Raw genomic sequence first — 11831 nt, 5'->3', positions numbered from 1 at the left:
ATAATTTCAGTCATTAGCTTTCGTATTGAAACAATTGGACACAAAACCGGCTCCTTTCAATGGTTCAAAAACTAGATTATTACCATCCTAGGAAAGACTCGTTCATTAGGACTTTTGAAAAGTCAAAAAATATTTCTGATAGTAAAAAGCTGTATTTGAACACTTGGAAAACAAAATATTTTTTAATTAGAAGAATTTTCATAAGTAGTCAGTCAAAAACCTCGAAAAAGTTTTTTACAAAAAATAGAAGCAAAAGCCCTATCAACAAGGCCCTAAATCTATATTTTTTTCTATTTCTTAAAAATTCGTACCGAATAGTCACTCATTATGGGAAACAAAATTATTTTTAAAGCGCTAATTATTTAAATAACAATTCAAAATGACTTGTTTTGTGAGTTATTGAACTTACTTGGGGTGTATTCAATCGATATTTTAATTAATTTTAAAATCTTTCTAAATTCAAGTGTTCCCAACTGAAAAGAAAATCCATTAATTCTAAATTCCCCAAATTAAGATTTTAATTAATTTCAGTGAAATACTTTAAAATATAGGTATTCTCAATATCTTTTAGATTTATAAGAATTTCATTAATAGATAGATCTTAAAATATTTGGATGATTTTCAAACTTAAAAATACACAAACTTTTTTGAAATCTCACCATTTTTAATGAGATTCTTATAAAATTTATGGAATTATATTCAAATTCACAAAATTCATCAAAAAATTATAGAAAACCCGTTAATTTTGTTTGGTATATATTCTTTGAGTGTATATATGTGTGTGAGACAATTGAAGATGGTTTATTGATGTTATCTCTGATTAATTATTTGTACTAATTATTACAATGAGAAAATTGTTCCTTAAAAAAGTTGGTGGCAACTGGCAAAAGTCAAGATAACCAACATGTTGGCTTCATTTACAATTTGCTCTTTTTCCAATTTTGTGTAATGGTATTCAATATCACAATTATTACAAGACCCATCAGACCTATAGATAAATAATGGTATTTAATATTAACATGCGACTCAATTACACAAATAAGTTTTCGTCTACCAACTCGAACCAATTAAAGCCAGGTCATCAAGAAAGGTTCAACACAAAGAATTTTCTCAAGAACTTTTGATCAAGTCAACACATCACCTCAAAATGTGAGAGTAACCTATGGGGCATGAAGAGTAATAAAATGGAGTTGAACATCGCTAGTACCTGTTCCATCGAAAGAGAAATTTCTCTCTCGTAAACAAAACAACTTCAGTCCTTGTGAAAAAGTGACAAATGCAATTCTAATAGCTTACTAACGTGAATTTGGCATTCAAGCAAATCTTCGCCGAATAACATAATCATTTATGTAGCACAATTAGTCTTTTAAATTGTCTAAAGCTTTAAGTTACAACTAGCATACCATATTGGTACCAACACATTCATCTCTACAACAAGTAATCCACTTCATCAGCTATGAGAATTTTGCATAAATGATTATGTTATTTGGCAAACATAAAAATGGGTAGTACTTGAAAGCCCCTCAAAATGGATAAAAAATTGCTTGAATATTTATAAACAATTTATACACATGAGCCAAACATTTTTAAAATAAATAAATAAATAAAATCTAAATATTGAGTATAGCCACTCGAGTCACAGAAAATGTCAACAAAGATAAAAATTGAACGGTTCATTCTTAGCATTTATCCATTCAATTGCATCGGCACTAGGCCCTAGTGCAACCATAAATCTCTTCTATCTCACAAGTAAAGAATTGAATCGATCACGTACTCTCTCTCATATTATCTTTTGAAATATGGATCACTAACATTTCAAGTTCAAAACACTTCGAATCTCAAGAAACAACCATTTTGGCAACTACTATTAAAATTAATAGCAATTAAAATACATTGACGAGGAAAAGAAAAAACTAAGGCAGTGTTTGATATGGTTTATTTTCCATGGAACTTTTCCATTTCCCACCTTTTACATGTGTTTGATGGCAAAAATTTTCTAGGGAAGTTCCTTTCCTCCCTCCTATCATGTGATTTCTAGGGAATTTCCTTTCCTCCCTCCCATCACGTGATGCATTTTCCATCAATTTGTAGAAAATCAATTCCCACCATTTTGACGAAATCTGACTTTTCCAGCTTTACATTTTTTTTAAAAAAATTTCAGCAATGGAAACAAAATCTATTTACAATTGTAAAAAAATTTATCCTTTAATTGACAATTTTCTTGAAAAATAAGGTTCATTGAACATCAAAAGATTCCAAATTTTAACATTTTTCAGGCGAAAAATTATGTCAATCAAACATATTTAATTTACAATTGCCAATAAAAAAAATTCTAAACAATTTAATTCCCTGAAATTTGTTTTTTTTAACCCAAATTTCATTCTTGCAATCAAATGGACCTAACACGAAACTTTAGAATGAAGAACAGGAAAAGTTATTGAAGTAACTATCATGATTGATTTTATCCTACCGACCAAGTCAATATCTGATTGACTTTGAAGTGAGAAAAAACAACACACAACAGTAACAAGGTTTCTTCAAACTTTAACGTCCATTTGTGTACATGTGGATATACATACAATATCTGATTTTTCAAGCAAAAAAAAAAAAAAAAAAAAAAAAAGCAATCCAAAACAACGGAAAAGAAACATTTGTTTGATTGTTTCTTTAGGTGGGCCATGGTAAGCAACTAGGGAAGAGGTCCCAAAGAGTGGTTAAAAAGGGAAGAAAAGGTAGACACGACATTTTCCTGTACACTTAAGACACACACACACTGATGAAAAAAAAAAAAACTAATTTAAAATCATTTTAGATAACTCCATACAAAATTTAAAATTTATTTCCAGCTTAATTTCGAATTAACGTAATTTAAATGCTAAAACCGACCACTAAAGAGTACCTTCTCAACTACAACCAAACAAGACCAAAGTAAGAAATATTCACTTCCATCAAAACTAATTTCATTAAACACAAGTACTTACAGAATTTCTGAATATAATTTAAACAAGTTATTTGATGTCTTTTTATAAACGATAATAGAATAGCTTATCTTCTGTTAAACATTGCTTCTAAGGAAGGAATCTTCAAACTGCAGCAAAATAGATTAATTTTGCACCAAAAATGTGGCTACAAAAAAGGCATGTCCCAAAGAATCGTCTCTAAATGATGAGTAGAAAGTACTGCAAATGGTTTTTAATTTCTTATTTACTTTAATGCAGAAATTATAGGTTCTCAAATGGTCAAGTAGTAGCTCAAAAATATGCTAATGTATTTCGAAAAAAGAGAAAAGCTGAAAAGTGATTTTTTTAAAAGCAATGATACAAACAAATGCTCATTCGACAACCCAATATGCATCAGTGATCAGACAACATTTTCTACTGCTTAATACAAGAAAGTAATAAATAAATTGGTTTCTCAGCATGAATCGTTACAAATGTAAAAAATATGCATAGATAAAAAGATTGAACCTTGATCACCGGATACTTGATACTTGGCCAGATGCCCATCTTCCACATAGCCTCGTCTTTCTTACAGGACAAGAAACATGGGAAGTCCAATATCTGCCAAGCCGACCAGGCAACCCACCCCCACTACAAAAAAAAACCCGAGTACCTGTTGTACAAACAACAATGCCATAACCTAGAGAGTAGCATCCAAAGCAGAAATGAACAGAACAGTTAAGTGCCACATCATATGTACGGCGCAAGGAGGTTAATGCGGATTTCCCAATTACGGAATGAAAAGAAAATAAATTCCACAAAGAGAACTCTTTGGAGATACAGCAGCACGTTTGATCAGAACGATTTGACATCAATGTTCCATCAAAGCCGTTTCAGTCTCTGATAATGGAGCTGCAACAGAATGCAATGGAATTTTAGAAAAGTAATGGCGAGAATCATAAAAATGTAACGATGTGAAAAGGTTTAGAAGAAAACAAGAAAAAAGAAGTTGAACAGAAGCTAAACATAGTTGCATGTCAGAAGAAAACACAGTTTTAAAATTTGACCGAAAAAACAGAGTTAAAAACTCTAAGCAATTTGACTCATCACCCACCTAATACAGAAGAAAGAAGAGGTTGGAAAAATATTGATTCTGTACAACTTCACTACAAAAAGGAAGCTAGATTCCAAAAAATGGAAGCACCTGGATGCAGCAATACGAATCAAAGCATGACAATTATTTGCAATCATTGGCTTATTACATTTTCTTCTCCAGGAGGTGGAGAATTTAAAATCCCTTATCACAAGAGCTGAAGTAAAACTCATGGTTAACTGACAGGCAGCTAAGAATGTTAACCTGAGGCCCCATCTTAGTATCAGAGGGTTCCATCTGAGAAGAATGGTTTCCACACTATACCTGCTCATTTCCTGTGTTCTGCATTTGAAGGCACGTATACAAGCAAAGTGTCCAAAGAAGCCAGTAACCAACAATAAGTCATCAACGATATATTTTTAAAAAATAGCCAAGCCCAAAAAGAACTAATAGAGTTCAAATAGACTGGATCAAATAAAACTACGATTGAGTACCGTAAATATTCAATAAACTGCAAATCAAAGGTGATTATGCATCAAATATTGTGCAAAAATCCTTAACTAGCAAACAAATTCATTCACAATTAGTAAATGAAATTATAGAAAATGAATGACTAAAAATCAGAGTACTTGGCATAACCACATACCTAGCAAATCTTCATAAGAATCAGCCAATAGCGATGTGTCCATCAGCAAAGGAGGTGAGAAAACTTGATCTTGAGTTTCATCCAGGTCATAAAATGACCTGTTTGGATCAGAAACTGAAGAATTTGAACCGACCGCTGAGAGGAAGCCATTGACACCGTCAAACTCATCGAGTGAATCCAAATCATTTAACATGTAGCCGATTCCATCATATTTGCTCCCAAAATGGTTGTTTGGAGCACAAGTCTCAAGCAAGGAAGGATCTGCTTGAGGTGTGAATAATTGTCTACTTTTTAGTGAATTTGGCTTCTTATCTCGGTCTAAACGGGAAAACCCAGTCCCTGAAAGCGGTACAAAGAAGTGCTCAGAGCTATCATCAGAACGGCTGTCTTGGGATGACTCTAAGTTGCAGGATTGAGATGAAAGAGCAGCTTCTCTAACAGATCTCTTCAAGTTTTGGAGGAAAATTTGATTTTCATCTGCAGAGACAGAGACAGAGACAGAGACAGAGACAAATCAAATTAATAAACTCCAAGACAAAGAGCACTTAACTGAAACATGCATGTATAATATAGGAAATGCGGAATAAACACAAACCATATGGTGGGTTATCCATATCACTCTTTAAGAGAGGCTGTTCTAAAGACTTCTTGTCAGAAATATTTTCCACTTGGTTGGTTTGTGGTATATTCTGTCGTTTTTGCATGTTCCCACTTTTACCAGAAGAATTTGGTGCAGAACTAAACAGCGGTGGCAATTTTAAAGCAGGGGGGCTAGCTGATCCTTTTTCAAGCTGCAAAGATGATAATCTTGAGGTCATTTCAGCAAAATCATCAGTACCACTTTCCTGGCCATTACAATTAATTTAATCAGAGAAGCAACCTGAGAAACTCAGCCAAATCATACACTTGCATTCTACAGAAAATGATTCACATAAAAATGAAAGAGAGAATACCAATATCCTTCCACTGCCCTGTGCCTGGATAGGCGAGTTCAATCTGCCATGATGTTTACCCACAGGGGAGAGAGGGGACGATATACTGTTAACTTCCTCCGTAAGCTCTGAGATTGAATTCTGTATGGCCGGAGCAACATCCTTTAGTTGATCTATTAGCACCTGCAAAAGACCCTAACTCGTATAAGAAAAAAGTTTCAATAGGAGACGTTTGACTTAGCCACACCACTATATCCAGTTATAGAATAAAAGCTTCAGAAGGTTTTAACTCAAAACTTTGCTCATCACGCTCCGTGAAAGTTTCAAGGTACATCCATTCATTAAATTGACCTTCTAACCTCATCAATGGAAACAGACTGAGTGGGCCAATATATTCATTATTCACCTGTATACTATCCAGGTGCTGCTGATGTTCAGCAAGTGTTGCTGCCAAAGACTCGGCGTGACTACCAGTACCACCATTATGCATACTTCGTAGGAGCTCTGGACCCTCTCCATCATTGGCTTTTGCCTAGGAAAATCATAATGTGATATAGATCAGCATGCAATTTGTAGATGAATTTAAAGGTGAGAAATGATATTACAATACACAAGGAGCAATCTTTACATCAACGACGCTTAAGTTTGAAGAAGCATTTCAGCAGCGCAAGTAAGAATATTTCACAAGCATAAATGTTAAAAAAAGTTAAATTTCGGGACAGTTTGTAATTATACAAATGCAAGATTATGACGTCTACAAACGTACAGTGTTGCATGGGTGCACCATGAGCGAGAGACATTAATATGGGTAAATTTTACCAATAAAGATTAAATGTTAATGTGCATCTAGGTCAAGAAAGAAAACAATATACTTGATATTTTACCATGATTATTAGATATGAAACGTAGGACAAGAGTCGGTGTAACTTGCAAAGAATAGGTAAAATGGGTAAGAGGTACAACAATTATTGGACAAGGGATGGCGTGATATAAACTTTAGTGTATTTGGTTTCATTGGACTTTTCCATAGATGCAGTCTGAATCAAATAGTCATGAAAAAGGATTCAAGAGGACAACCCCAAATACATTATAAATCAGGCTTAGCTTTTTTCTGTACTATGCCATAACTATATTTACACATGGCCAGAATTCTAAGCCAAGAGTGGGTAGATAAAGGCTCAATTTTTTAACACCCATTTTGCACCAATCACCATGTATCCTAATCAAACGTTATTTCAAACTTAAGCCTGCACACCACCAAAAGAGGGCATTGACTATATTCCACAAAAAAAGTTCCAGAACACAATTACTGATAAGGGGGAATGACTGGATCATCACCAGTCTGAGCACTGATAAAAGCAAGCACCCACAGAATTTAAGTTGTTCTCGACCGAAGCAAAACTCCTTGATCAGCACAAAACAACATACCAATTGAAGTGATTGTTTATGTATGCGTTGCAAGGCATGCGTCCAACGCCTCAAAACTTCTGCTATATCAACAGTTGGCTGCCCTCTCACGCTTCTTTCATCTACTCGGGAAATTTTTTCATCATTTCCTTCTGCATGAGAATAATCTAATTTACTTTTGTTCTTCCCTTTGTTTACATTTTCTTTCGAGCCTTCAATTTCCTCATCATCTAGGTGTGATGGAGGTTGATTAGCAGATGGAACTAAAGAGCTTTGATCCATTGCTGCTAACAAAGATGAACCGGAGATTCGATACCTGGAACAAGAAATCAAATATAAGTTGGTCACTTAAGACAATTGGTAATTAGTAAAACCCAAAAGCATGTAAAGGACATTACCGATGCTCGCGGTGAGCTATAAGATCCTCAATTGGACCGGAAGCAAGAACCTCATGCTGACCTATATAAGAAAAAATATATGTATGTATTAAGGAACACGCTCAGTGTCATGTGCGTAATATAACTTTCATTGGTAATTTAGTTGGAAATTGCTATATTAATAACCAGGAATTATACTTATGCACTAAGCTTCATTTAGATTTGCAAACAAAACAGATAAGAATGGTCTAAACAGAGTAAAAACCACTTATGCCTGAGAAATTTTCAAATTTTCAGTCAAACCAGCATGGAGGTAACAGTTGGCATGACATGTCAGAGATGTACATGAGGCAGTGCTTGAAGATCTTCCAACGCAGCAACTATTCACGAATGACAATACCAACAGAACAAGTGGTCTTTTCCACCATACAGAATAAAAAACCCAAATAAAAACCAATTACTATTGGCATTGTTCCTAATATGTTCATTCGAGCACCAATTGTAATCCCCTACAGGTAATCATGTTCTGTGAAAGCTTGATATTTCCTTTCGGTCACAAGATGATGGACCAGGAAGGACCGAACGCATAGAATTTGCATTTCGACATTCAACTCCAACAAATTTTGATGGTCCAAGCTGAAGAAAAATACTCCATTACTTAGCCATGTATACAGCACTACCTGGCAGTTTCTCCAGTGGAAACTTTTTCCCAGTTGCCAGTGATCCAGTAACTACATCCAACTAAAGGAAGAGAAACTAAATGAAGAAAAGATTTTAACGTGTCAGAATAGTGATACGTGCATCAAAATTACAATAACCTCACACTATTAAAGGAGGCATATCGTTCAATTTCATCTAAGCCAAAGCAAACAAAAATAAATAAATAAATAAAATAAAATAAGCACAAATTATAGCATAACCAAAGAAATTAATGTACAACACTTCTTTTTAGTAAAAGACTTCAGCCTGCCATTAGATGTATACAACAGAAATCCTGAATGGCATTTGATTTAAGAGATACAAACTTTTATTCAACTGGAATCAGATCAAGTAAAATTGACATAACATTAAGCCACTATTTGGGCTCCATTTTATTCCAAAATGCATTTTTCTCTTTCTTCTTTTCAACCACACATTTTTCAATAAAATAATATTTCACATAAATCCAAAACTTTTCCTTATCTTTTAACCACACGTTCTCCAAAAAATCACTATTCCAAAATACATTTTTCCTCAAAAAATAATTTTAGTGGATCCCAAATGGGGTTAAATTAAAAGAAATGCAAGTTTTTGTGCTTACTTTTGCGAGATAACAAAGAGTCCCACAAGCGAGTAGCTCTCTGAACCATATGAGAGTTCTGACTTGAGCTAGATACGAGCTCATCCCAGTGTTCACCTTCCAACTTCACTTTATTTCTTAAATCATGTAGTTTCTCAAGCTCTTGTTGTAGATACGCCTAATATGAAGAAAAATAGATGCAAGAAAAAACTCGCACTTAAAAAATCGTGCAAAAAAATTCCAACTGTTAAGCCCTCCAATAATCCAATATAATATAATTATTATCTACCTCTTCAGCAGATAGACCACGAAACTCAGCCGTCATTTCATGAGCCAAATTGGACCACATGGCCTGTCTCTGCACTGCTGTCTCAGCATTTTTCAGAAATCTTCTTCTTTCAAGAGCTATCCTACCCTATTAATAAATAAATTGAAAAAGTCTGAGGTATATATAACTGTTTGAACACTCTAATAAAGTAAAATAGCAAATGTATGAAAAAGAAGGCTAATGTTTTTCTAGATTTATTCACTACCAAAACATCAAGGACTGTTATCAAACTTTGATGATTAATTCTAGCTCCTAGCACCTACTAGCTCAAACTAATACTCAGCATAAACGCTCTTCGCCTTATATGTAAGATAGGCAGAGAACATAATTCATTCACATATTTACATAAATCAGCAGTACCATTCCATTGACAACTCATTGCAGCATCAATACTAATTAGGCGAAAAATAAAGGTAAAATTGAATGACCATGCTCAGTGACTATCAGAACTGAAACAGAAACTCAGAATCACTACCAAATTAAGTTATTTTGTACAGACAATAAAAGAAATCATTACAAGAGAAGAAAATAATGATTTGTAAAAATGAAAATAATAGGTACAAAATGGTCAACAGATAACGGCTTTTTATTTTTGTAATACAAACCAAAATAGTTCTCCAAATATATCAAGGAATTCTAAGAACGCATGCTCCCATGAATATCTCAAAAAAGGGAGTGCTTGTGGATCACTAACTGTCCAATAATCAGTAAAATCGTTTCTCTCTCAGTTAAGGGGAAAAATGATCAGAAACAGAATTACCTTAGTTACAGGAAGTAATGTAGCCGCATGTGAGAAAGCTACATCTGTCAATGGAGCAGGCAGCGGGTTGGATGATAAATCAGCTGCAAATGTTCGCCTATGAACCTCTCGCAAAGCATGCAATGAAAGTTGCCACAGAAGTTCGACGAATCTGCATTTAGCACAAAAAATTTATTGTGGACTAACGTATATAAAGTGGCCATTAGACTACAACTGCTGAGAGTTTCATATTCAGTTATGGTTCCAGCAATATGTAAAACGGAAAAAACACATAGAAACGTGATAAAGAAAGGTGAAAACCAAAAATATTATGCCTCCAAAGTGGAAAAATCAAATAAGTTCCTTCAGAATACCATGTCCTTCAAATAAGAAAACAAATGGAGCAAAATCAAAACTTATATCGAATATAACATCACCACTAAAAGACAATCTGGAAAAAGAATTGTGATAGAAGACCACCCACCAGAAGGTTATTGCTTGTAAAAGTAAATTAGTGGTATATACTCTCATTGAAATGGAAAATATCATAAGCAATATGTCTAAATAAATTTTTACACTTCATCACATAATGCATTTCTTGAGCGATGCAAAATAGGTTTAAAAATCAGAAATAGTTGTCAAAATCCAGTATTGTTTCTGAATAAGTAGAATAGAGTGAAAGTACTAGCAAGTGTAATAGATGAAGAAAACTCCACATCCACAATTGCAGGTTAATAATATAACTGAGGATAGTTGCCTAGGTGTCGATTAAATGATTATTTAATTAGCATCCAAGTATATGTTCTTGTTTTCACCACATTGGAACTAGTGACAAGGTGACACTTCCAAAATAACAAAAGCCTGACAAACTTCTAAAGAGATCGTAGTAACATGACTATACTAGTGAAGTTCAATCAAAATCTCGGAAAAAATATTTTGTCTAAATAGCTGAAAGTACATTGTAATCAACCGAAACGTAAACAGAACTATTAACACACAGACCTAGGTCCACAGCAAGTCGCAAGTGACGAAACCCTCGAATTGCTCCTCGGCAACGCCCCTTGCGATTCGAGCTCGCTAATAATCCCTTGCACAACCTAAGTTTCCCAGTTAAAACTCAATTTTAGTTCAACCAAGTTACATATATAGATTTACATCTGAGAAATTCAATAAGTCAAGACCAGAATTACCTTTCGAAAATCACGGGACTGGGCCGAATCAAAAATCGGCCACACCTTGTCGAAGTCCTGTAAGATCCAAATGCCGAAAGACTTTTCAATAAAACGAAACACATAAAACCCTCAAAAACAACATATTATACGTGTAGAAATCTGAATCTATAAAAATCGCAAGTGTACTTTGGCGGATTGAATGGGGCCACGGAGAGAGGACAGGATGAAGTATAGAAGCTGTTCGCCTAATTTCGGGTTGGAATGACGGAATAGTCCAACCCGAGGAGTCCCGTTGTTCGACCCAATCCCGATTATGGCCGGATCCAAACCAAGTAACAAGCAATTCGTGTACATCGCACTCTCCAGCTCTATCTCTCTTTCTTTCTCCCTATCCATCGTCATCACACACACGCACTCTCCTCCCTCGCTGCGCGTAAAATTCGGGTGGGTTTGTTTTCGAATTGATCTTTGTTCTGGTTTCACTTTGAAGGCATACTTGTGTAATCTTTGAAATGATGAGCCCTTGAAGATTGAATAATTTGCGAAAGGGACTCTAATTTGGGTGTAATTTTGAATTTGGGGTTGAAATTGAGATTTTTGTAAAGTTAGGTGGGACCCGGCGGGATGACGGAATCACGTTTGGAAAATTTTGAAATGTTCCGTGGGTGAGAGGGGTTGTCTCTAACGTGCGCCGCTTCACTTATTTGCCGGCCAGCTTTGGCACCCGGCCGGTATTGCCATTGTTTGTTCTTTTTATTTTTTATTTCTTTTTAAACAATTTTTTAATTCGGGTATACGTTTGAAGTAGATTTTTTGTAAAATGATTTTACTAGGAAAATGTGTAATTAAATGAAGAAAAAAATATTGTTATAAATACAATTTCATTTTATTGATAAAATGTGTAGTTAAAAATAAGTTT

The 11831-nt window shown here is 34.5% G+C and overlaps 1 protein-coding gene across 2 annotated transcripts; it reads right to left on the bottom strand.

The window, feature by feature from the left end:
* Positions 1-3285: 3285 nt before the first annotated feature.
* Positions 3286-11493, bottom strand: LOC111389137 (AUGMIN subunit 6-like). 2 transcript variants are annotated; one of them, XM_023014009.1, is made up of 13 exons: positions 11099-11493; positions 10931-10987; positions 10743-10837; positions 9762-9912; positions 8963-9088; positions 8695-8851; positions 7416-7476; positions 7039-7333; positions 6017-6142; positions 5632-5793; positions 5274-5469; positions 4679-5155; positions 3286-3851 (listed from the first exon to the last, which is right to left on the bottom strand). In XM_023014009.1, exons 1-13 carry the CDS (start codon positions 11312-11314, stop codon positions 3811-3813), a joined length of 2160 nt encoding a protein of 719 aa, XP_022869777.1. In that variant the 5' UTR covers positions 11315-11493; the 3' UTR covers positions 3286-3810. The 2 variants fall into 2 exon arrangements, with proteins under 2 accessions (XP_022869777.1, XP_022869776.1); XM_023014008.1 differs by having other exon boundaries at positions 5274-5523; positions 11099-11490.
* Between the last annotated feature and the right edge of the window lie 338 nt (positions 11494-11831).

The sequence above is a fragment of the Olea europaea genome, unplaced genomic scaffold, assembly GCF_002742605.1.
Source record: "Olea europaea var. sylvestris unplaced genomic scaffold, O_europaea_v1 scaffold567, whole genome shotgun sequence".
Lineage (NCBI taxonomy): Eukaryota > Viridiplantae > Streptophyta > Magnoliopsida > Lamiales > Oleaceae > Olea > Olea europaea.
Note: the sequence above shows the minus strand (reverse complement) of the source record. Positions and strands in the feature narration are given on the sequence as shown.

What these genes read in the sequence shown, in the direction of transcription:
- LOC111389137 (XM_023014008.1), bottom strand. Translation starts at nt 11,314, where the DNA reads ATGACGATGGATAGGGAGAAAGAAAGAGAGATAGAGCTGGAGAGTGCG. An exon ending in GCCCCATTCAATCCGCCAAA is followed by an intron (nt 10,988 to 11,098) that starts GTACACTTGCGA and finishes TGGATCTTACAG; the next exon opens with GACTTCGACAAGGTGTGGCC. An exon ending in GCGACTTGCTGTGGACCTAG is followed by an intron (nt 9,913 to 10,742) that starts GTCTGTGTGTTA and finishes TGCTAAATGCAG; the next exon opens with ATTCGTCGAACTTCTGTGGC.